Here is a 26706-nt window from a genome sequence, read left to right on the forward strand (position 1 = left end):
GTTTTTGACTACTTTTGAGGTTCCAGAGCCTAAATTGCCTGAGGAACCTTTTGATTGTTAAATTAGATAAGGTCTATGAGGACAGGGTTGTACCACAGACTTTCCCGGTTCCCGTAAAGATGGCGAACATTATTAAGAATGAATGGGAAAGATTTGGTTCTTCATTTTTCCGGTTTCGGACTCTCAATTGGAGTTGTGGGGTTCCATCCCCAAGGTGGATGGCACTATCTCCACGCTTGCTAAACGCACTACTATCCCGCTTGAGGATAGTTTGTCGTTTAAAGAGCCCATAGATAAGAAAATAGAAACTCTGTTAAGAAAGATGTTTCAACATACAGGATATTTGTTTCAATCGGCAGTGGCTGTTGCTGCGGTTGCTGGAGCAGTTACCTACTGATGCGACTCCTTATCTGAGTTGATTGAGGTGGAGGGTCCCCTCGACGTGATCCAGGAAAGAATTAAGGCCTTAAGGGTGGATAATTCTTATATTTGTGATGCAAATTATTCGCCTTAATGCTAAGGCTTCAGCTTTTTCTGTTCAAGCCCGTAGGGCACTCTGGCTGTAGTCCTGGTCTGCAGACATGACTTCGAAGTCAAGACTTCTTTCTCTGCCATTTAAGGTAAAGATTCTATTTGGTCCAGGCCTGGACTCAATTATATCCACGGTTACTGGAGGCAAAGGTGCCTTTCTTTCATGTAATTAGCAAGAGTCCATGAGCTAGTGACGTATGGGATATACATTCCTACCAGGAGGGGCAAAGTTTCCCAAACCTTAAAATGCCTATAAATACACCCCTCACCACACCCACAATTCAGTTTTACAAACTTTGCCTCCTATGGAGGTGGTGAAGTAAGTTTGTGCTAGATTCTATGTTGATATGCGCTCCGCAGCAAGTTGGGGCCCGGTTTTCCTCTCAGCGTGCAGTGAATGTCAGAGGGATGTGAGGAGAGTATTGCCTATTTGAATTCAATGATCTCCTTCTACGGGGTCTATTTCATAGGTTCTCTGTTATCGGTCGTGGAGATTCTTCTCTTACCTCCCTTTTCAGATCGACGATATACTCTTATATATATATATATACCATTACCTCTGCTGATTTTCGTTTCAGTACTGGTTTGGCTTTCTACAAACATGTAGATGAGTGTCCTGGGGTAAGTAAGTCTTATTTTCTGTGACACTCTAAAGCTATGGTTGGGCACTTTTTTTTATAAAGTTCTAAATATATGTATTCAAACATTTATTTGCCTTGACTCAGGATGTTCAACATTCCTTTTTTTCAGACAGTCAGTTTCATATTTGGGATAATGCATTTGAATCAATCATTTTTTCTTACCTTAAAAAATTTGACTTTTTCCCTGTGGGCTGTTAGGCTCGCGGGGGCTGAAAATGCTTCATTTTATTGCGTCATTCTTGGCGCTGACTTTTTTGGCGCAAAAAATCTTTTCTGTTTCCGGCGTCATACGTGTCGCCGGAAGTTGCGTCATTTTTTTGACGTTCTTTTGCGCCAAAAATGTCGGCGTTCCGGATGTGGCGTCATTTTTGGCGCCAAAAGTATTTAGGCGTCAAATAATGTGGGCGTCTTATTTGGCGCTAAAAAAATATGGGCGTCGCTTTTGTCTCCACATTATTTAAGTCTCATTATTTATTGCTTCTGGTTGCTAGAAGCTTGTTCACTGGCATTTTTTTTCCCATTCCTGAAACTGTCATTTAAGGAATTTGATCAATTTTGCTTTATATGTTGTTTTTTTCTATTACATATTGCAAGATGTTCCACGTTGCAACTGAGTCAGAAGATACTTCAGGAAAATCACTGCCCGGTGCTGGAGCTACCAAGCTAAGTGTATCTGCTATAAACTTTTTGTATCTGTTTCTCCAGCTGTTGTTTGTATTGCATGTCATGACAAACTTATTAATGCAGATAAAAATTTCCTTTAGTACTGTTACATTACCTGTTGCTGTTCCGTCAACATCTAATTTTCAGAGTGTTCCTGATAACATTAGAGATTTTATTTTTTAAATCCATTAAGAAGGCTATGTCTGTTATTTCTCCTTCTAGTTTACATAAAAGTCTTTTAAAACTTCTCTTTTTTCAAATGAATTTTTAAAATGAACATCACCATTCTGATACTGATAAATGGTTCTTCTGGTTCAGAAGTTTCTGTCTCAGAGGTTGATGCTGATATATCTTTGTATTTGTTCAAGATGGAATTTATTCGTTCTTTATTTAAAGAAGTATTAATTGCATTAGAAATAGAGGATTCTGGTCCTCTTGATACTAAATCTAAACGTTTAAATAAGGTTTTTAAATCTCCTGTAGTTATTCCAGAAGTGTTTAATCTCCCTGATGCTATTTCTGAAGTAATTTCCAGGGAATGGAATAATTTGGGTAATTCTTTTACTCCTTCTAAACGTTTAAGCAATTATATCCTGTGCCATCTGACAGATTAGAGTTTTTTGGGACAAAATCCCTAAGGTTATGGGGCTGTCTCTACTCCTGCTAAATGTACTACTATTCCTACGGCAGATAGTACTTCATTTAAGGATCCTTTAGATAGGAAAATTGAATCCTTTCTAAGAAAAGCTTACTTATGTTCAGGTAATCTTCTTAGACCTGCTATATTTTTAGCGGATGTTGCTGCAGCTTCAACTTTTTGGTTAGAAGCTTTAGCGCAACAAGTAACAGATCATAATTTTATAGCATTATTATTATTCTATAACATGCTAATAATTTTATTGGTGATACCATCTTTTTGATATCATTAGAGTTGATGTCAGGTATATGTCTCTAGCTATTTTAGCTAGAAAAGCTTTATGGATTAAACTTGGAATGCTGATATGTCTTCTAAGTCAACTTTACTTTCCCTTTCTTTCCAGGGTAATAAATTATTATCTCAACTGTTTCTGGAATGAAGGGAACTTTTTTACCAAAGGATAAAAAATCTAAGGTAAATTTAGGTCTAATAATCTTTTTCGTTCCTTTCCTCACAACAAGGAACAAAAGCCTGATACTTCATTCTCAGGAGCGGTATCAGTTTGGAAACTATTTCCAGTTTGGAATATATCCAAGCCTTATAGAAACCTATAGCCAGCTCCTAAGTACCCATGAAGGTGCGGCCCTTATTCCAGCTCAGCTGGTATGGGGCAGATTACGTTTTCTTCAAAGAAATTTGGATCAATTTCGTTCTCAATCTCTGGTTTCAGAACATTGTTTCAGAAAGGTACAGAATTGGCTTCAAGTTAAGGCCTCCTGCTAAGAGATTTTTTTCTTTCCCGTGTCCCAGTTAACACAGCAAAGGCTCAGCATTTCTGAAATGTGTTTCAGATCTAGAGTTGGCTAGAGTAATTATGCCAGTTCCAGTTCTTGAACAGGGGCTGGGGTTTTATTTTGTCTCTTCATTGTACCAAAGAAGGTCAATTCCTTCAGACCAGTTCCGGATCTTTCAATATTGAATCGTTATGTAAGGATACCAACATTCAAGATGGTAACTGTAGGACTATCCTGCCTTTTGTTTAGCAAGGGCATTATATGTCTACAATAGATTTACAGGATGCGTATCTGCATATTCCGATTCATCCAGGTCACTTTTAGTGTCTGAGATTATCTTTTTAGACAAGCATTACCAGTTTTGTGGCTCTACCGTTTGGCCTAGCCTCAGTTCCAAGAATTTTTTTCAAAGGTTCTCGGTGCCCTTCTTTCTGTAATCAGAGATCAGGGTTTTGGTATGTCCTTATTTGGACGATATCTTGGTACTTGCTCAGTCTTCTCATTTTCGAAGAATCTCATACGAATCGACTTGTGTTGTTTCTTCAAGTTCATGGTTGGAGGATCAATTTACCAATCAGTTCATTGATTCCTCAGACAAGGGTAACCTTTTTAGGTTTCTAGATAGATTCAGTGTCTATGACGTTGTCCTTGTCAGACAAGAGAAGTTTAACATTGATCAGCTTGTCAAAACCTTCAGTCACAATCATTCCCTTTGGTAGCCTTATGCATGGAAATTTTAGGTCTTAGGACTGCCGCATCAGATGCGATCTCCTTTGCTCGTTTTCACATGCGACCTCTTCAGCTCTGTATGCTGAACCAATGGTGCAGGGATTACTCAAAGATATCTCAATTAATATCTTTAAACCGATTATACGACACTCTCTGACATGGTGGACAGATCACCATCGTTTAGTTCAGGGGGCTTCTTTGTTCTTCCGACCTGGACTATAATCTCAACAGATGCAAGTCTTACAGGTTGGGGAGCTGTGTGGGGGTATCTGACGGCACAAGGGGTTTGGGAATCTCAGGAGGTGAGATTTCTGATCAATATTTTGGAACTCCGTGCAATTTTCAGAGCTCTTCAGTCTTGGCCTCTTCTGAAGAGAGAGTTGTTCATTTGTTTTCAGATAGACAATGTCACAACTGTGGCATACATCAATCAATTTTGGTTTGGGCGGAATCCAGCTCCTGTCTAATCTCTGCGGTTCATATACCAGGTATGGACAATTGGAAAGCGGATTATCTCAGTCGCCAAACGTTGCACCTGGGCGAATGGTCTCTTCACCCAGAGGTTTTTCCTCAGATTGTTCAAATGTGGGAACTCCCAGAAATAGATCTGATGGCTTCTCATCTAAACAAGAAACTTCCCTGGTATCTGTCCGGATCCCGGGATCCTCGGGCGGAGGCAGTGGATGCATTATCTCTTCCTTACAAGTGTCATCCTGCCTATATCTTTCCGCCTCTAGTTCTTCTTCCAAGGGTATTCTCCAATATTCTAAAGGAATGCTCGTTTGTCCTGCTGGTAGCTCCAGCATGGCCTCACAGGTTTTGGTATGCGGATCTTGTTCGGATGGCCTCTTGCCAGCTGTGGACTCTTCCGTTAAGACCAGTCTTTCTGTCTCAAGGTTCTTTTTTTCCATCAGGATCTCAAAACCTTAATTTTAAGGTATGGAGTTTGAACGCTTGATTCTTGGTCAAAGAGGTTTCTCTGACTCTGTGATTAATACTATGTGACAGGCTCGTAAATCTGTATCTAGAGAGATATATTATAGAGTCTGGAAGACTTATATTTCTTAGTGTCTTTCTCATCTTTTTTCTTGGCATTCTTTTTGAATACCGAGAATTTTACAGTTTCTTCAGGATGGTTTAGATAAAGGTTTGTCCGCAAGTTCCTTGAAAGACAAATCTCTGCTCTTTCTGTTCTTTTTCACAGAAGGATTGCTAATCTTCCTGATATTCATTGTTTTGTACAACCTGTGGTTCGTATAAAACCTGTCATTAAGTCAATTTCTCCTCCTTGGAGTTTGAATTTGGTTCTGGGGGCTCTTCAAGCTCCTCCTTTTGAACCCATGTATTCTTTGGTCGTTATATTACTTTCTTGGAAAGTTTTGTTTCTTTTGGTCATCTCTTCTGCCAGAAGAGTCTCCGAATTATCTACTCTTTTTTGTGAGTCTCCTTTTCTGATTTTGCATCAGGATAAGGCGGTGCTGCGAACTTCTTTTGAATTTTTTACCTAAGGTTGTGAATTCTAACAACATTAGTAGAGAAATTGTGGTTCCTTCATTATGTCCTAATCCTATGAATTCTAAGGAGAAATCATTGCATTCTTTGGATGCTGTTAGAGCTTTGTAATATTATGTTGAAGCTACTAAGTCTTTTCGAAAGACTTCTAGTCTATTTGTCATCTTTTCCGGTTCTAGAAAAGGCCAGAAAGCTTCTGCCATTTCTTTGGCATCTTGGTTGAAATCTTTATTTCATCATGCCTATGTTGAGTCGGGTAACACTCCGCCTCAAAGGATTACAGCTCATTCTACTAGGTCAGTTTCTACTTCCTGGGCGTTTAGGAATGAAGCTTCGGTTGATCAGATTTGCAAAGCAGCAACTTGGTTCTCTTTGCATGCTTTTACTAAATTCTACCATTTTGATGTGTTTTCTTCTTCTCAAGCAGTTTTTGGTAGAAACGTTCTTCAGGCAGTGGTTTCAGTTTGAATCTTCTGCTTATGTTTTTTCATTAAAATTTTATTCTGGGTGTGGATTATTTTCAGCAGGAATTGGCTGTCTTTATTTTATCCCTCCCTCTCTAGTGACTCTTGCGTGGAAAGATCCACATCTTGGGTAATCATTATCCCATACGTCACTAGCTCATGGACTCTTGCTAATTACATGAAAGAAAACATAATTTATGTAAGAACTTACCTGATAAATTCATTTCTTTCATATTAGCAAGAGTCCATGAGGCCCGCCCTTTTTTGTGGTGGTTTTGATTTTTTTGTATAAAGCACAATTATTCCAATTCCTTATTTTATATGCTTTCGCACTTTTTTCTTATCACCCCACTTCTTGGCTATTCGTTAAACTGAATTGTGGGTGTGGTGAGGGGTGTATTTATAGGCATTTTAAGGTTTGGGAAACTTTGCCCCTCCTGGTAGGAATGTATATCCCATACGTCACTAGCTCATGGACTCTTGCTAATATGAAAGAAATGAATTTATCAGGTAAGTTCTTACATAAATTATGTTTTTTACTTTGCAGGATAAGAAGAACAAACCTAAGGGACAAGGTCCTAATTTTCGGTCCTTTCGTTCGGATAAATCCCAACGTCAGCAGTCCTCCGCAAACCACGAGCAATCCAAGGGGACTTGGAAGCCGGCTCAGTCCTGGAATAAATCCAAGCAAAACAAGAAGCCCGCTGAGACAAAGTCGGCATGAAGAGGCTCTGGATCTTGTAGGGGGCAGACTGACGCTCTTTTCGGACGCTTGGTTTAGGGACGTGCAAGACCCGTGGGTCCTGGAGGCCATCGCTCAGGGATGCAGGATAGATTTCAAGTCTCATCCACCCAAGGTCAGATTCCTCTTGTCAAACCTGTCTTCAAGGCCAGAAAAGAGAGAATCTTTTCTGGGATGTGTGAGGGATCTCTCCTCCCTGGGAGTCATTGTACCGGTACCTCTTGCAGAAAGAGGTCTGGGATACTACTCAAACCTTTTTGTGGTCCCAAAGAAGGAGGGAACTTTCCGCCTGATTCTGGACCTAAAGTGCTTAAAGGGACACTGAATAAGTGCTGTCCATGGTCTAAACCAAAAATTGTCTGGCTCCTTAGCTTTGATGCCTTTTTCAAATAAAGATAGCAAGAGAACGAAGAAGTTGATAATAGGAGTAAAATTGCATGCTCTATCTGAATCACTAAAGAATTTTTTTTTGGGTTCAGTGTCCCTTTAAACAAATTCCTAGCTGTCCCCTCGTTCAAGATAGAGACAATAAGGTCCATCCTTTCCTTAGTTCAGGAAGGACAGTTCATGACCACAATAGATCTGAAGGATCCAATACACAGGGAACACATCAAGTTCCTAAGGTTTGCGTTCCTGGACCAGCACTTCCAGTTTATTCCACTTCCGTTCGGTCTAGCTACTGCTCCAAGAGTTTTTACAAAGGTTCTAGCGGCTCTGCTTGCAGTGGCCAGAACCAGAGGTGTAGCAGTAGCGCCATACTTGGACTATATTCTGGTTCAAGCACCATCCTGTCTTCTGGCAGAAGACCATTCGAAAGCTCTTCTATTTTTTTCTTCGATCTCATGGATGGAAGATAAACTTAGAAAAGAGTTCTCTTATTCCCAGTACCAGGGTGGAATTCCTGGGTACTATAATAGACTCCATATCCATGAGGATATTCCTTACAGACCAGAGACATTACAAGCTAACTTCCGCTTGTCTTGCCCTCCTGACCTCCTTAAGGCCCTCTGTGGCTCAGTGTATGGAGGTGATTGGTCTCATGGTGTCCAGCATTGACTTCATTCCTTTTGCCAGATTCCATCTCAGACCACCTCAGTTTCAAGATTACACCCATTGAACATATTCCATCATCACATACAGGTGAAACTTGAAAAATTAGAATATTGTGCAAAAGTTCATTTATTTCACTAATGCAACTTAAAAGGTGACAGTGGAATGGCGATCATTCGGATTTCTCTGGACAACCGGTCGAGAGAATCGCTTTCTTGGTGGCTCTGTCCAGATCACCAGACCTAAGGGACATCCTTCTTGAGACCATCCTGGGAGATTGTGACTAAGGACGCAAGTCTATCAGGATGGGGAGCTGTTTGGGGTGCCAGGAATGCACAGGGCCTGTGGACTCGAGAGGAATCCCTCCTCCCGATTAACATTTTAACATTTTGGAACTTTGAGCGATCTTCAATGCTCTGAAGGCTTGGCCTCTTCTGGGTTCGTCCCAGTTTATCAGATTCCAATCAGACAACATAACCTCGGTGGCTTACATCAACCGTCAGGAGCTCCCTAGTAATGAGGGAGTATCTTGCATCCTGGAATGGGCGGAGGCCCACAACTGCTCGCTGTCAGCGATCCACGTTCCGGGTGTGGACAACTGGGAAGTGGATTTCCTCAGCAGATAATCCTTTCATCCGGGGGAATGGTCTCCATCCCGAGGTGCTTGCGGAGATTTGCAACAGATGGGGGATGCCGGAGATAGATCTCATGGCGTTCCGACTCAATTCCAAGCTACCCAGATAAGGGTCGCGGTCCAGGGATCCTCAGGCGGAGCTAATAGATGCATAGATGTTCAAACCAATTTACATTTTTCCGCCGTTACCACATCTCCCTCGTGTATTGGCCCGCATCAAGCAGGAGCAAGCATCAGTGATACTGATTGCTCCATCATGGCTGCGAAGGATGTAGTTTGCAGACCTGATGGGGATGTCCTCATCTCCTCCATTGAGGTTACCTTGTCGCAGGGATCTGCTGGAACAGGGTCCCTTTGTTCATCAAAATCTAGATTCTCTGAGGCTGACTGCGTGGAGAGTGAACGCTTAGGGGCATATTTATCAAGCTCCATATGGAGCCTGAGGAAAGAGTGCCATAAGCACTTTGAAACGTGTTGCAGATTATATTTAAGTTTTAAATATATATTTTTTTCAATAAATATTCCTCTATTCATAGAGGTTATTTTGGTTTTTATCTAAAACTGAGGTTTTTTTTTTTTTACTTTTTTTTTTTTAACTGTGGATCTGGTACCTGTTTACCTGAGTGAGCTAGCTGGTGGGCTCATATGAACCCAGCTTTTTTGACTTGCACTGCATATAGTGCGCCACTTTTGTGAGTATATTCTTTGGAGGGTCTTTGGAATTTTTCTATATTTTGTAGTGATTCCATGCACTATTGGAGTACCCTTCCCCCTCCCTCCTTGCATTTTATTTTGCAGCAACCCTTGGTATATCCACGATTTGGAGTGAGCCAGCTGGTGGGCTCTGATCTATCCAGCATGCCTGACTTGCTCTGCCACATAGTGCGCCACTTTTGTGAGTATCATTCTGTAGAGTGATGTATTGATACAATTTCCAACAATTGTTGTGATCTTCTGCACCATTGGAGCGCCTTTTTCTGTTTTTTCATATTTGCAAAACATAAATTATGCTTTCCTGATTTCATTTCCTTCTGTATGAGGAGAGTCCATGGCCCCCACCCATATACTCAGATGGGCGGACCAAATTTTTTGTTTTTCTCTTCCGGCACCATTTATACCCTGATATTTCTCCTACTGTTTATTGTTCTCTTGGCAGAATGACTGGGATATGAGGGAAGTAGAGGGAGTATTTAAGCCTTTGGCTGGGGTGTCTTTGCCTACTTCTGGTGGCCAGGTTCAGTAATTCCCAACAGTGAGGAATGATGCCGTGGACTCTCTTCATATAGAAGTAAATTAAATTATCAGGTAAGCATAATTTTATATTTTCATATACAGGGGGAAGGGGGGGAGTGTCTGAATTTTTCCCCTTTTCAGTGGGTGTTCTAGCTAATCCTTTAAAAAGAGCTAAACTGGGAGCTTCTAAGTAAGTTTTTAAACTGTTTTATACTGTTTTTTTCGTCATATATGGAAAGAGTCCACAGCTGCATTCATTACTTTTTGTGAAATAAGAACCTGGCCACCAGGAGGAGGCAAAGACACCCCAGCCAAAGGCTTAAATACTCCTCCCACTTCCCTCATTCCCCAGTCATTCTTTGCCTTTCGTCCCAGGAGGTTGATAGAGAAGTGTCAGAAGTTTGTTGTCTCTTACGGAGGGTAGTACTCTTCGACATGGGACGGGAGTTTTAAGTAATCCTGTCAGTCTCTCAGTGAGGGCTTGGATGAAAGTTAGATTCTGGAGATGCAGGAAGAGTCTTTCTACGAAACCATCCCGACTCACGTTAACAGCTAGCCACGAGCTCCATCGGCAGTCGCCATTGTTGAACTTCACTTTGCTGCCTGCTTTCTTCTCTCAAGTCCATGGCGATGGCGAGGCTACTATCCATCACACTTGAAGGGCCGTGGAACAGGAACACGGCCCTTCAAGTGTGATGGATTCCGGTAAGATCGTTTCATTTTACTTCTTCATTAATGTACTGTAACTCATTTGTTCCGGCGAACTCGCATGAAAAATAAGGGTCTCAGTGAGACTCCTTTTAGTATCTTGGAATCAAGGGTTAATATCTCCTGAGGGGGATTATTGAACAGGGTTTTTTTTAATCATGTTTGTTATGTGATTCAACTTGCTTATGTGTAGTGTTAACTGGGCTTGTGGCTTAGAACATAACGGCCTGTTGAAGTGACACGACCTTACGGTTGGGCGTGCTTTTGTTGGACTGTATGGTTCACCTTGTGACCGAGCGTGTTTATGTTCTGGTCTCCCATTTCCGCATTCCTGACTGTGTGGCGACAGAAAATTCTAGTCCGCTGGTGTCTGGTACATAGGAGGTGGTGAGTGCTCCACCCTTTGTGGGTGTCAGGTGCTGTTTAAATTGTTTGATATATAGTCCATTTTTTGGGGTATCCTTGATCCAGTTATGGAAGATACTGATGTTGAGTTTGGTTACTTTCTGATTCAGATTCTTTGTCCTGTGAAGAATGCGAATTGGCCCCATTGACTCAGGTCAGTCAGTCAGTTATGTTCTTTAGGCCGTCCTAGAGTGCCTTGTTCCTCGGGCTCAGGGATTCAAGAGACTGCTGAGCCATCCGCCTTGGGGGGCCCTGTCCTCCGGGAGGCGAGTTCCCTACCGCTCACTACTGCTACACATGCAGGTAACCCAAGTTATGTTTTTAACTCCTCGGAGGGTGGATTATTCCCCCCGGAGGTTGTGGCACATTTTCGCTTTTACATACTTTTGGCTTTATTTTATATTTATTTTACAAGTTTCAGCTAAGCATTCTCAAGAGGACTTACGCCCTGTTTTTTAGACAGGTTGTTGGTATTTTATAAACTTCAGACACCTCTGCACCTTATTGCTTCCTTTTTCTTCTTTACTTCGGTCGAATGACTGGGGTTGGAGGGAAGGGAAGTGATATTTAACAGCTTTGCTGTGGTGCTCTTTGCCGCCTCCTGCTGGGCAGGTGTAATATTCCCAATAGTAATTAGATGATCCGTGGACTCATCGTGTCAAGAAAGAAAGAAATAAATTTATCAGGTAAGAATAAATTTTGTTTTCTTTCTTGGTGGTGAGATTCCACAAACCCGTCCATACTTTTTCTGGTGGCGGCAGTTCTAGTATGCACCTCTTTATCCTATTGCCTCTTTCTTTTCCTCCTATCCTTGGCTATACGTCCTACTGGGAATAAAGGGGAAGTAGGAGGGATATTTGAAATCTCTGGTATAGGTTGTCTTTGCCTCCTCCTGGTGGCCAGCGCTTGTACTTCCCAACAGTAAGGATTTTGTGGACTCTCACCACCAAGAAAGAAATGATTTTATCAGGTAAGAATAAGTTATGTTTTTAATGTACTAGTCTATTTATTTTTATTATTAGAAACAGTTATTTCTAATGCTCAAAATAGTACCTCAAAGTATATAAAATAGTCCCACGAAAATCTTTTTCAAAACAGCCATAAAAATGGGGTGTTTTTTTTGTTGTTTTTTTTCCCCCTTGTCCAATTAGCATTGCCTAGCTGATCAGACATAGGAACACGCTGACAGAGATTTACGGCTAACACTGACTGGCACACTAGCAGAGGGACTGGTTACCACTAGCAACGTTTACACCAGCTCTCCTAGCGTGTCAGTTTAGGCAATCTGCAGTAGCCAGATGCGTTTTGACAACTGTATTAACTGTAAAATTTTAAAAAATTTAAATTAAGTGTCCAAATAATAACAGTATCCAAAATGCAAATATAGTAATAAATAAAAGCTCCTGGCAAGCGCAAACCCAAAGAGGTTATAAATTATTTTATTACTTCAATGTCCTTTTAATGCAGAGCGTTATCAGCTCTAATGAAGCTTTAAAGGTTGCCATAGCAACCATGGCCGATCAGCTCCCTCGTGAATTTTTACAGAGGGGCCGGATAATTTTTTGATTGACGTTGGCAGCCTGATCTTCTTTCCCTACGTTAAGAGGAGCTGAAGAAACGCTGCATTGCGCAGGCTCTGACTTGCATGTCGGTCGCCCAACTCGCAATTATATTGAAAACAGAATTGCAGCTGTCCAGGTGCAGTGGAAGCAATAAAATTGTGTAAGAAGAATATATTTTATACTGTAAATTACATGTAATGGAAATATATAGGTAAAATGTTAACCATGTCATTAACTATGAAACCTTTGTTAAGCTATCCAAAGCACAAATGGTAATGTTTTTTTTTTTGTTTTGTTTTTTTGTATGTTTGCAGTCATGGTTTTTAAAATATAGACATTATATGTGTAGTATGTAATTTAATCAGGCGCTGTGGAAATAACTTATTTAGTAAGTAATTTAACTTTTGATTTTAAGGGATTGATCATCATTAATGTATGACTGTCCTGTTCTTTTATTTAAGTTACAAGCTACTTCATGTCTTGGAGTTTGATCCAAACCGCCGTCGCATGAGTGTTATTGTGCAAAGTCCTAATGGTAAGAGTAAAGCATATCTCGTGCATTCTTCTCAACAGTGATGCTTTCCACTTACTGTTCCTTTTAATAATATATACTTTCTAGGGGAGACAATACTATTTACCAAAGGAGCAGAATCTTCTATCTTACCCAATGCAAAATGCGGAGAAATAGATCGAATAAGACTGCACGTGGATGAATTTGCCTTGGTAAGAACATCAAAGACTGAGATTTTAATTTGCATAACAGATCTATATTTTTCTGTTTTATGTTTACAGGGTTCATATACTTATAATAATTGTATTAGTAACTAAAATTTTTACATTAACCTGTTTCATACTCCTGTTCTTAAACCATTATTAGGCTTTGTATCTAAACTTTAATTTCTGTAAATGCTGTGGTACCCACACAAATATTTTTTGCTAGCCAAAAAAACCATGAATGTTAAAGTAAAGAGAACTGTTGAAAAGAAATACAATAATGGTTCAGTTAAACTTCTGTAAATAAAAGTAGGATTATTTCATTATACTGGACTTTAAACAGAAAATGAATAAAAAATATTGAACTTTAAAAATGTTAGAGATAATTAAACTACACAATTCTTATTTTCTCTTGTAAGGTGTATCCAGTCCACGGGTTCATCCATTACTTGTGGGATATTCTCCTTCCCAATAGGAAGCTGCAAGAGGACACCCACAGCAGAGCTGTCTATATAGCTCCTCCCCTAACTGCCACCCCCAGTCATTCTCTTGCAGCTCTCGACAAGATAGGAAGTATCAAGAGATATGTGGTGACTTAGTGTAGTTTTACCTTCAATCAAAAGTTTGTTGTTTTTAAACGGTACCGGCGTTGTACTGTTTTACTCTCAGGCAGAAATTAGAAGAAGAGTTCTGCCTGGAGGTTGATGATCTTAGCTGTTTGCAACTAAGGTCCATTGCTGTTCTCACACATAACTGAAGAGTATGGGACAACTTCAGTTGGGGGAACGGTCTGCAGATTACCTGCTTTGAGGTATGTTCAGTATATTTATTTCTAGAGAGATGAATGAATTCTAGAAAATGCTGGCAGAGCCTTGTGTATTTGAGGTAAGCCTGATGGAGTGATTTAACAGCGACTGGGATCATGCTTACAAAACAGGGTAATACTCTTATTACTTAGTGACAGTTAAACGTTTACATGAATTCAAAAATAGGACGTTTTCTTTCATGTAATTAGCAAGAGTCCATGAGCTAGTGACGTATGGGATATACATTCCTACCAGGAGGGGCAAAGTTTCCCAAACCTCAAAATGCCTATAAATACACCCCTCACCACACCCACAATTCAGTTTTACAAACTTTGCCTCTGATGGAGGTGGTGAAGTAAGTTTGTGCTAGATTCTACGTTGATATGCGCTCCGCAGCAAGTTGGAGCCCGGTTTTCCTCTCAGCGTGCAGTGAATGTCAGAGGGATGTGAGGAGAGTATTGCCTATTTGAATGCAGTGATCTCCTTCTAAGGGGTCTAATTCATAGGTTCTCTGTTATCGGTCGTAGAGATTCATCTCTTACCTCCCTTTTCAGATCGACGATATACTCTTATATATACCATTACCTCTGCTGATTCTCGTTTCAGTACTGGTTTGGCTTTCTACAAACATGTAGATGAGTGTCCTGGGGTAAGTAAATCTTATTTTCTGTGACACTCTAAGCTATGGTTGGGCACTTTGTTTATAAAGTTCTAAATATATGTATTCAAACATTTATTTGCCTTGACTCAGAATGTTCAACTTTCCTTATTTTTCAGACAGTCAGTTTCATATTTGGGATAATGCATTTGATTTAATCATTTTTTCTTACCTTCAAAAATTTGACTTTTTTCCCTGTGGGCTGTTAGGCTCGCGGGGGCTGAAAATGCTTAATTTTATTGCGTCATTCTTGGCGCAGACTTTTTTGGCGCAAAAATTCTTTTCCGTTTCCGGCGTCATACGTGTCGCCGGAAGTTGCGTCATTTTTTGACGTTATTTTGCGCCAAAAATGTCGGCGTTCCGGATGTGGCGTCATTTTTGGCGCCAAAAAGCATTTAGGCGCCAAATAATGTGGGCGTCTTATTTGGCGCTAAAAAATATGGGCGTCGCTTTTGTCTCCACATTATTTAAGTCTCTTTTTTCATTGCTTCTGGTTGCTAGAAGCTTGTTCTTTGGCATTTTTTCCCATTCCTGAAACTGTCATTTAAGGAATTTGATCAATTTTGCTTTATATGTTGTTGTTTTTTCTCTTACATATTGCAAGATGTCTCACGTTGCATCTGAGTCAGAAGATACTACAGGAAAATCGCTGTCTAGTGCTGGATCTACCAAAGCTAAGTGTATCTGCTGTAAACTTTTGGTAGCTATTCCTCCAGCTGTTGTTTGTATTGATTGTCATGACAAACTTGTTAATGCAGATAATATTTCCTTTAGTAAAAAGTACCATTGCCTGTTGCAGTTCCTTCAACATCTAAGGTGCAGAATGTTGCTGATGACATAAGAGATTTTGTTTCTGAATCCATAAAGAAGGCTATGTCTGTTATTTCTCCTTCTAGTAAACGTAAAAAATCTTTTAAAACTTCTCTCCCTACAGATGAATTTTTAAATGAACATCATCATTCTGATTCTGATGACTCTTCTGGTTCAGAGGATTCTGTCTCAGAGGTTGATGCTGATAAATCTTCATATTTATTTAAAATGGAATTTATTCGTTCTTTACTTAAAGAAGTTCTAATTGCTTTAGAAATAGAGGATTCTGGTCCTCTTGATACTAATTCTAAACGTTTGGATAAGGTATTTAAATCTCCTGTGGTTATTCCAGAAGTTTTTCCTGTTCCTAATGCTATTCCTGCAGTAATTTCCAAAGAATGGGATAAATTGGGTAATTCATTTACTCCTTCTAAACGTTTTAAGCAATTATATCCTGTGCCGTCTGACAGATTAGAATTTTGGGACAAAATCCCTAAAGTTGATGGGGCTATTTCTACCCTTGCTAAACGTACTACTATTCCTACGTCAGATGGTACTTCGTTTAAGGATCCTTTAGATAGGAAAATTGAATCCTTTCTAAGAAAAGCTTATCTGTGTTCAGGTAATCTTCTTAGACCTGCTATATCTTTGGCTGATGTTGCTGCAGCTTCAACTTTTTGGTTGGAAACCTTAGCGCAACAAGTAACACATCATGATTCTCATGATATTATTATTCTTCTTCAGCATGCTAATAATTTTATTTGTGATGCCATCTTTGATATTATCAGGGTTGATGTCAGGTTTATGTCTCTAGCTATTTTAGCTAGAAGAGCTTTATGGCTTAAGACTTGGAATGCTGATATGGCTTCTAAATCAACTCTACTTTCCATTTCTTTCCAGGGTAACAAATTATTTGGTTCTCAGTTGGATTCTATTATTTCAACTGTTACTGGTGGGAAAGGAACTTTTTTACCACAGGATAAAAAATCTAAGGGTAAAAACAGAGCTAATAATCGTTTTCGTTCCTTTCGTTTCAACAAAGAACAAAAACCTGATCCTTCATCCTCAGGAGCAGTTTCAGTTTGGAAACCATCTCCAATCTGAAATAAATCCAAGCCAGCAAGAAAGGCAAAGCCTGCTTCTAAGTCCACATGAAGGTGCGGCCCTCATTCCAGCTCAGCTGGTAGGGGGCAGGTTACGTTTTTTCAAAGAAATTTGGATCAATTCTGTTCACAATCTTTGGATTCAGAACATTGTTTCAGAAGGGTACAGAATTGGTTTCAAGATGAGACCTCCTGCAAAGAGATTTTTTCTTTCCCGTGTCCCAGTAAATCCAGTAAAAGCTCAAGCATTTCTGAATTGTGTTTCAGATCTAGAGTTGACTGAAGTAATTATGCCAGTTCCAGTTCAGGAACAGGGGATGGGGTTTTATTCAAATCTCTTCATTGTACCAAAGAAGGAGAATTCCTTCAGACCAGTTCTGGATCTAAAAATATTAGGCAGCGGTTTCAGTTTGAATCTTCTGCTTATGTTTTTCGTTAAACTTTATTTTGGGTGTGGATTATTTTCAGCAGGAATTGGCTGTCTTTATTTTATCCCTCCCTCTCTAGTGACTCTTGTGTGGAAAGATCCACATCTTGGGTAATCATTATCCCATATGTCACTAGCTCATGGACTCTTGCTAATTACATGAAAGAAAACATAATTTATGTAAGAACTTACCTGATAAATTCATTTCTTTCATATTAGCAAGAGTCCATGAGGCCCGCCCTTTTTTTGGGGTGGTTATGATTTTTTTGTATAAAGCACAATTATTCCAATTCCTTATTTTATATGCTTTCGCACTTTTTTCTTATCACCCCACTTATTGGCTATTCGTTAAACTGAATTGTGGGTGTGGTGAGGGGTGTATTTATAGGCATTTTGAGGTTTGGGAAACTTTGCCCCTCCTGGTAGGAATGTATATCCCATACGTCACTAGCTCATGGACTATGAAAGAAATGAATTTATCAGGTAAGTTCTTACATAAATTATGTTTTTTCTCTGAGGGAGATAACTCTTTATTTGGGGCCTAGTTTCCACATGGCTAATCAGATACTCCTAGGAGTATTTTCTTAAGGCCCCTCTGGCATCCAGTACATGGTGGGAGGGGCCTATTGTAGCGCTCTAAATGCGCAGTTTTAATTCAGACTGAGACATCTAGCTTCCCTAGAGGAGTCCTCTGGCACCTGAGGACCATTATAAGGGGTTTATTTCTGCACAAAATCGTACTTAAGGGCAGGTAGGAGCCTCAGCAGAGCTGTGGCAGGGTGCTTAACTGTCTTGTAACGTTTTTTAACGTTTTTAAATCCGGTTTGGGGCCTAAGGGGTTAATCATCCATTTGCAAGTGGGTGCAATGTTGCTTTAGTCCCTTACACACACTGTAAAAAATTCAAAGACTTTACTATATTTTTACACTGTTTTGCAGTTTAAAGGATTACTTTCTGTTATAATTTTTAAGCTAAACAACTAACATATTAAAGTTAATAAACATTAATTAAAACTACTGACCTATATTTTCTCCAAAACGAAGTTTCATAACGTTCTAAAAGTTATATCTTTTATTCCCCGATGATGTCACGTTATCCTGCCCACTATTTTCAGCACTGCATGTTCAAAATACTTAAACCAATAACTTTGTGTTTAAAGCGCCATTTTGAAACCTAGGTAAACTGATTGGTACAGAGCAAAGGATACCCACGGAGTGGGTTTGGAAAACAATTAAATTTGCAGACAAGATTTCTGATATACGGTAGATATATGTTAATGAAATGCTATTGATAAAAAGCGTATTTGGGGTAGGTAGTTAGTAACAGGCATAGAAAATATTTACTTACCGTGGCCCTTTAAGTGTTAGTTTTATTCTCTTAAAGGCACAGTAACGTTTTTGTTTAATTGCTTTTTCACCTTTATTAAAGTGTTTTCCAAGCTTGCTTGTCTCATTACTAGTCTGTTAAACATGTCTGACATAGAGGAAACTCCTTGTTCAATATGTTTAGAAGCCATGGTGGAACCCCCTCTTAGAATGTGTACCAAATGTACTGAAATTTCTATAAATGATCGGCCTAATGGTAGCGGCAATGGACATAGTTCCGTTTGCCCGCCTACATCTCAGATCACTGCAACTTTGCATGCTCAACCAGTGGAATGGGGACTACACAGATTTGTCTCCTCTGTTAAATCTGGATCAAGAGACCAGGGATTCTCTTCTCTGGTGGTTATCTCGGGTCCATCTGTCCAGGGGAATGAGTTTCCGCAGGCCAGAGTGGACTATAGTGACGACAGATGCCAGCCTTCTGGGCTGGGGCGCAGTCTGGAACTTCCTGAAGGCTCAGGGTTCGTGGACTCAGGAGGAAGCCCTCCTTCCGATAAACATTCTGGAACTAAGAGCGATATTCAACTAGCTGCGGCCAAGTTCATCAGATTTCAGTCGGACAATATCACGACTGTAGCCTATATCAACCATCAGGGGGGAACAAGGAGTCCCCTGGCAATGATGGAGGTTTCCAAGATAATTCTATGGGCAGAGGTTCACTCAACCACGGTCATAAGACCACGCTAAACCGGATATTACTCCTTAATATACCTAGGTAGATATCTCAACACTTGAGAACCCCAATCAGGGATACCCCCGAATATTGGAAAGTATAGATACAAATCTATCTAAGATTACATACACCCAATTTATCTAACAAGACTCACAGCTGCTTAAGCGCTATCCCATACCCCCTTTTTTTTCTCACTCTTGCCATCTCTCAGCTATCCATATCCCAGGAGTAGAGAACTGGGAAGCAGATTTTCTAAGTCGGCAGACTTTTCATCCGGGGGAGTGGGAGCTCCATCCGGAGGTATTTGCCCAGCTAATTCAACTTTGGGGCAAACCAGAACTGGATCTGATGGCGTCTCGTCAGAACGCCAAGCTTCTTTGTTACGGGTCTAGGTCAAGGGATCCCCAGGCAGCGCTGATAGATGCTCTACAAGTGCCCTGGTCCTTCAACCTGGCTTATGTGTTTCCACCGTTTCCTCTCCTCCCTCGTCTGATTGCCAAGATCAAGCAGGAGAGAGCTTCGGTGACTTTGATAGCGCCTGCGTGGCCACGCAGGACTTGGTATGCGGATCTGGTGGACATGTCATCCTCTCCACCATGGACTCTGCCGCTGAGGCAGGACCTTCTACTCCAAGGTCCATTCAAACATCCAAATCTAATTTCTCTGCGTCTGACTGCTTGGAGATTGAACGCTTGATTTTATCAAAACGTGGTTTCTCCGAGTCGGTCATTGATTACTTGATTCAGGCTCGAAAGCCTGTCACCAGGAAAATCTATCATAAGATATGGTGTAAATATCTTCATTGGTGTGAATCCAAGGGTTACTCGTGGAGTAAGGTCAGGATTCCTAGGATACTATCTTTTCTCCATGAAGGATTGGAAAAGGGATTATCGGCTAGTTCCTTAAAGGGACAGATTTCTGCTCTGTCTATTCTTTTGCACAAGCGCCTGACTGATGTTCCAGACGTTCAGGCGTTTTGTCAGGCTTTGGTTAGAATCAGGCCTGTGTTTAAACCTGTTGCTCCGCCATGGAGTTTAAATTTAGTTCTTAAAGTTCTTCAGGGGGTTCCGTTTGAACCCTTGCATTCCATAGATATCAAGCTTTTATCTTGGAAAGTTCTGTTTTTAGTAGCTATCTCTTCGGCTCAAAGAGTTTCAGAGTTATCTGCCTTGCAGTGTGATTCCCCTTATCTGATCTTCCATGCAGATAAGGTAGTTTTGCGTACCAAACCTGGGTTTCTTCCTAAGGTAGTATCTAATTGGAATATCAATCAGGAAATTGTTGTTCCGTCACTGTGTCCTAATCCTTCTTCAAAGAAGGAACGTCTGTTACACAATCTTGACGTGGTTCGTGCTTTAAAGTTTTATTTGCAAGCTACTCAGGATTTTCATCAAACATCTGCATTGTTTGTCGTCTACTCTGGAAAGAGGAGAGGCCAAAAGGCTTCGGCAACTTCTCTTTCTTTTTGGCTGAGAAGCATAATCCGTTTAGCTTATGAGACTGCTGGCCAGCAGCCTCCTCAAAGAATTACAGCTCATTCTACTAGAGCGGTAGCTTCCACATGGGCTTTTAAACATGAGGCCTCTGTTGAACAGATTTGTAAGGTGGCGACTTGGTCTTCGCTTCATACTTTTTCTAAATTCTACAAATTTGATACTTTTGCTTCCTCAGAGGCTATTTTTGGGAGAAAGGTCTTGCAGGCAGTGGTGCCTTCCGTTTAAGTTCCTGCCTTGTCCCTCCCTTCATCCGTGTCCTAAAGCTTTGGTATTTGTATCCCACAAGTAATGGATGAACCCGTGGACTGGATACACCTTACAAGAGAAAAACAAATGTTATGCTTACCTGATAAATTTCTTTCTCTTGTGGTGTATCCAGTCCACGGCCCTCCCTGTCACTTTAAGGCAGGTGGTTTTTTATTTTTAAACTACAGTCACCACTGCACCCTATAGTTTCTCCTTTTTCTTGCTTGTCTTTGGTCGAATTACTGGGGGTGGCAGTTAGGGGAGGAGCTATATAGACAGCTCTGCTGTGGGTGTCCTCTTGCAGCTTCCTGTTGGGAAGGAGAATATCCCACAAGTAATGGATGAACCCGTGGACTGGATACACCACAAGAGAAAGAAATTTATCAGGTAAGCATAAATTTTGTTTCTTAGACAGGTGACCCATTTTAAAGTGTATTCATTCACCTACCTATTTTCAAATGTGGAGTAAGAATAAAAATCAATTGCATTTCCGCTATACCTTTGCTTTGGCTTTGAATGTTCATCAGTAAAATTAAAAAAGTGATGCATAACAGGACATAATGCTTTCTCAATATAGCAATAATTCATTGATTAGTAAATGGAATTTATAATCTACATCACATGGTCTTTATTGCCCTATGAATTCTTTATTTTGTGGAATAATTTATGGAATGTAAAACTGTTGTCTGTTTAGTTTAAAGTTATCACAGATTAGGGTATTTTTAATATAATCTTACATCATCTGACAAGCTTCATTTGTTTTTGTTTTTTAATATACTAGAAAGGATTAAGGACATTATGTATTGCCTATAGAAAGTTCACATCAGAGGAATACCAGGAAGTAGAAAAACAACTGTTTGAAGCCAGAACGGCCTTGCAGCAGAGAGAAGAACGGTTAGCTGAAGTATTTAATTTAATTGAAAAAGATTTGGAACTTCTTGGGGCAACTGGCGTTGAGGACAAGTAAGTATACTGAGGAGCAGGGCCACCACTAGAAATTAAGTGGCCACTTAAAGGGACATGAAACCCAAAAATTTTCTTTCATGATTTAGGTAGAACTTACAATTTTAAACAACTTTCCAGTTTACTTCTATTATTAAATTGGTTTCATTCTCTTGGTATCATTTGTTGAAAGAACATCAATGCACTACAGGTTTCTAACCGAACACATGGGTGAGCCAATGACAATCAGTATATATATATATGCAGCCACCTATCAGCAGCTAGAACCTAGGTTCTTTGCTGCTCCTGAACTTTCCTAAATAAACCTTTCAGCAAAGGTTGACAAGAAAAGGAAGCAGATTAAATAGAATAAATTGAAAAGTTGTTTACAATTGTATGTTCTGTCTAAATCACGTATGTCTAATTATGACTTTACTGTCCCTTTATATTTAAGAGAGGAAAAGCTATGCATGATGAGCATGTGCAATGGTCCAGCAATCACTGTGTAGAATGTTGCATTCCAGCATATTTACACAGGAAAAATTGCTAGAAAATAGGCCATTGCAAAGTTTTTTTTAAACACATAATTGTTAAATTCTTATATGAATGTCTCTTTAATGCAATTTTTCTAATCCCTAATCCCGCCGGAGGGAGGTGTTTGACTAAGTTAGCAATGACACAGCCATGTCTACACACCATAGTTCATTTCAAATTTAGCCTTTCCATCTAATACAATGAGAGTCAATGGCTTCATTCATTACTTGTGGGAAATACAGAACCTGGCCACCAGGAGGAGGCAAAGACACCCCAGCCAAAGGCTTACCACCCCCCCCCCCCACACACACACACACACACTTCTTGCATATCCCAGTCATTCTTTGCCTTTCGTCACAGGAGGATGGCAGAGAAAGTGTTGGAAGATTTCAGAGTATCTCTTATGGAGGGTAGTACTCTTCGGAATGGGACTGGAGTTGTAAGTAGTCTTGTCAGCCTCTTAATGAGAGCATTGGCGAATGTTATGGTCTGGAGATGCAGGGAGAGTCTTTCTGCAAAATCATCCAAACTCGTATTAACATCTCCTTAAGCAATCAGTGTTGACGAGTTTCATTGCCTGCTTTCTATCACTCAAGTCCATGTCAGGAGCGATGCTACACACTGTCTTACTTCCATGGCGTTGATTCAGTAAGATCGTTTCATTTTATATCTGTAATGATAAAGCAAGAAGACAGGGCCACAGTGTGGCTCCTTTACCTGTATAGAATCAAGGTTTAATATCTCAGGAAGGTGATTATTGAACAGGGGGGGATGTATACATGACTGCTTTATTGTGTTTTGCTGCGACATGTGTGAGATGAGGCTCTGGCATTGTGGAACAATCAGGTTTTCCTGTCCTTGATTACTGCGCAGCCCGTTTAGTTGGCGTGCTTTTTTCTGGTGCAAGGGGCATTCCTGCACGATACTCCATGTGACCGGGTGTGGCCTCTTTCTCTTCCTTTCCTGACCGTTTTTTGCAGGAGATGAAACGAGTTTTCTCTGTTGGCCTGGGTCATAGGAGGTGATGAGTGCCCCGGCCATCACCTACGTTTTCTATAATTTCTTATTAAAGCGCAAGTTATGAAGGACTCAGATATGTTAGAGGGGACTCACTCTTTACGTAAGTCTATTGCCTGTGTTGATTGTGAGGAGGTTCGGTATACCCGCCTGCTCAACTATGTTCCACGTTTCGATAAAATAGTAATATCTAAAATAAAATGTTTAGTACCACTGAGCCGTCCACCTCTGAGGGGTCTCCGTCCTCTGAGGTGAGTTCCCTACATTCTTTTCCGATTACACATGCAGCTCCCTAGTGCACTTCTATTTCTCCTGCGGGAGGGGCCTCGTTGGTGTTCAATTTTGCAGAAGAATTGCAAACAACGGTTTCTGCGTCATTAGTGCTTTACCTCGTCAGGCCAAGCGCAAGCAGAGGATCACTCGAGAGTTTTTATTCTGCAATCTCATGGTTGGAAGATGAACTCAGGGAAGAGTTCTCTGGTTCCCAGTACCAGAGTGGAGTTCCTGGGCACGATAATCGATTCCGTTGCGATGAAGATATTCCTAACAAACAAGAGACGCTGCAAGATTGTCTCTAGCTGTCCTTCAATCCTCCTCCAGTCTGTCGGTGGCCAGCTGCATAGAGGTGATTGGAAGTTTACAAAGTTCGCAACCTCTTTTGTTCCTAAGAGGGAACCGTAGTTCTGATCTTCTTGCCGACAGCCGTGAGTCTAGCGCTGAACATCCTAAAGACGTCACTATCCCGCGACTGCAAGGATTGACAGCACAGCGTGTGGCTTGGATTTCCCCACATCGTATAACTCTATACCGGAGTGGTCCGGAGTGGACATCCAGGGGATACTTGTTGGCAGTCGGCTATGATGTGTATAGTACTTACATACATCCTGTGAGTGTTTTTAATCCAAATGTGTCTGTTATAATAAATTGTTATATACTACATTTGAGTCGGCGCTCCTCTTCTTTTCTGTTTTATAAAGGTGATTGGGCTCATGGTATCCACTATAGATGTCATTCCTTTCGCCAGATTCCATCTCCGGCCTCTTCAGCGGTGCATGCTGAGGCAGTGGAACGGCAACCATTCGGACCCGTCTGGACAACGTGTTGAGGGAGTCTCTCTTTTGGTGACTCCGTTCAGAACAGCTGTCCCAGGGGACATTCTTCCTCAGACCATTCTGGGAGATTGTGACTATGGATGCGAGTCTCTCAGGTTAGGGAGCGGTTTGGGGTGTCAGGAAGGCACAGGGCGGGTGGAATCGGAAAGGAGTCTCTTCTCCCGATCAACATTCTGGAACTTCGGGCGATCCTAAACGCTCTGGAGGCTTGGCCCCTCCTGGGTTTGTACAAGTCCATCAGGTTCCAGTTGGAAAATATTACCTTGGTGGCTTACATCAACCACCAGGGGGAGAACAAGAAGTTCCCTAGCCATGAGGGAAGTATCTTGAATCCTGGAGTGGGCAGAGACCCACGAATGTTCGCTATCAGCGATCCACATCCCGGGTGTGGACAACTGGAAAGCGGATTTTCTCAGCAGACAATCTTTCCATCTGGGGGAATGGTCTCTTCACCCCAAAGTGTTTGCGGAGATCTGCGACAGTTGGGGGACTCTGGAGATAGATCTCATGGCGTCCAGACTCAACTGCAAACTACCCAGATACGGGTCGTGGTCCAGGGATCCCCAGGCGGAGCTGATAGGTGCCTTAGCAGTGCCTTGGGGATTCAACCTAGTGTACATATTTCTCTTGTAAGATGTATCGAGTCCACGGATTCATCCTTACTTGTGGGATATTCTCCTTCCCTAGAGGAAGTGGCAAATAGAGCACCCACAGCAGAGCTGTCTATATAGCTCCTCCCTTAGCTCCATCCCCTTAGTCATTCTCTTTGCCTACTCTAAGTACTAGGAAGGGCAGAGCGAGTGTGGTGACAAAAATGTTAGTTTTTTTATTTCTAATGCAAAAGTTTATTTTAAATGGTACCGGTGTGTACTATTTACTCTCTGGCAGAAAAGGGATGAAGATTTCTGCAAGGAGGATGATGATCTTAGCACTTTGTAACTAAGATCCACTGCTGTTCTCACAAGGGCTGAAGAGTATAGGAAAACTTCAGTTGTGGGAACGGTTTGCATGCTAAGCTGCATATGAGGTATGTTCAGTCTATATTTTTCTAGACAGACTGTGTTAATTCTAGAAAAGGCTGGCAATATTCCCATGAGGGAAGGGTAAGCTGTATTCATACACTCTGGTAGGAATTTCAGCTTGCATGAAGAGCTCATTAGTTACTGGTGACACTGTTAGGAAAAAACGTTTTTGTTTATTCAGTAAATGATGCAATTATAACGTTTTTTTGAAGAGACTAAAGGGGTCATTTTGGGTGGTTTTTGGGTTTTTTAACCCACATGGTTAATTAAGAGACACTCTGGTGTGTTTCTGATAGGCCTCAAAACATCGAGTGAGGTGGGAGGGGCCTATTTTTGCGCCTCAGTTGCGCAGTTTCTTTTCCTCAGAGACATCTAACTGCTTCTCCAGAGGTTCCTGCTGTGTTTGAGGGCTGTAAAAGAAGTTTTTTTTCCCCACAAATCGTTCTGAAGGGCAGGTAGGAGCCACAGCAGAGCTGTGGCAAGGTGCTGAAAGTCCTTTTTACCGGTTTTGACGTTTTTTCAATCCGGTTTTGCCATTAAGGGGTTAATTGTTTATTTGCATAGCTGTGCAAAGTTACTATGGCTTTATGATGCTACTGTAAAAATTTTGTTAAGATTACTGCTTTTTTACACTGTTTTGCAGAATTTGTGCAGCTTTTTTTCTCTTAAAGGCACAGTACCGTTTTAATTCTAAGTGTTATTTACTTTGATTACAGTGTTTTCCAAGCTTGCTTGTTACATTACTAGCCTGTTTAACATGTCTGACACCAAGGAAAATCCTTGTTCAATATGTTTGGAAGCTATTGTGGAACCCCCTCTTAGAATGTGTCCCAGTTGTACTGATATGTCTATAAACTATAAAGAACATATATTAGCACTTAAAAATAGAGCAATAGATGATTCCCAGTCAAAAGTAAATGAGGGTTCGTCATCTAGCTCTCCCCAAGTGTCACAACCAGTAACGCCCGCACAAGTGACGCCAAGTACCTCTAGTGCGTCAAATTATTTTACTTTACAAGACATGGCCACAGTTATGAATACAACCCTCACAGAAGTTTTATTTAAACTGCCTGGTTTACAAGGAAAGCGGGACAGCTCTGGGTTTAGGAAAAATGCTGAGCCGTCTGACGCTTTAGTAGCCGTATCTGATATGCCCTCACAATGCTCTGAAGTAGGGGTGAGGGATTTGTTATCTGAGGGAGAAATTTCTGATTCAGGAAAGACGCTTCCTCAGACAGATTCTGATATGACGGCCTTTAAATTTAAGCTTGAAAACCTCCGCTTATTGCTCAGGGAGGTATTAGCGACTCTAGATGATTGTGACCCTATAGTGGTTCCAGAGAAATTGTGTAAAATGGATAAATACTTAGAGGTTCCTGTTTACACTGATGTTTTTTCCAGTCCCTAAGAGGATTGTGAATATTATTACTAAGGAGTGGGATAGACCAGGTATTCC

The 26706-nt window shown here is 40.9% G+C and overlaps 1 protein-coding gene across 1 annotated transcript in view; it reads left to right on the forward strand.

Moving 5' to 3' along the window:
• Window positions 1-26706, forward strand: part of ATP11B (ATPase phospholipid transporting 11B (putative)) — a gene marked incomplete in the record, with an annotated part of 701724 nt that overhangs the window by 381608 nt on the left and 293410 nt on the right. The window contains 3 exon segments of the mRNA XM_053710175.1: window positions 12767-12840; window positions 12925-13028; window positions 21405-21586. Coding sequence (XP_053566150.1) covers window positions 12767-12840; window positions 12925-13028; window positions 21405-21586 — 360 coding nt within the window.

Source organism: Bombina bombina, chromosome 4 (assembly GCF_027579735.1).
Source record: "Bombina bombina isolate aBomBom1 chromosome 4, aBomBom1.pri, whole genome shotgun sequence".
NCBI lineage: Eukaryota > Metazoa > Chordata > Amphibia > Anura > Bombinatoridae > Bombina > Bombina bombina.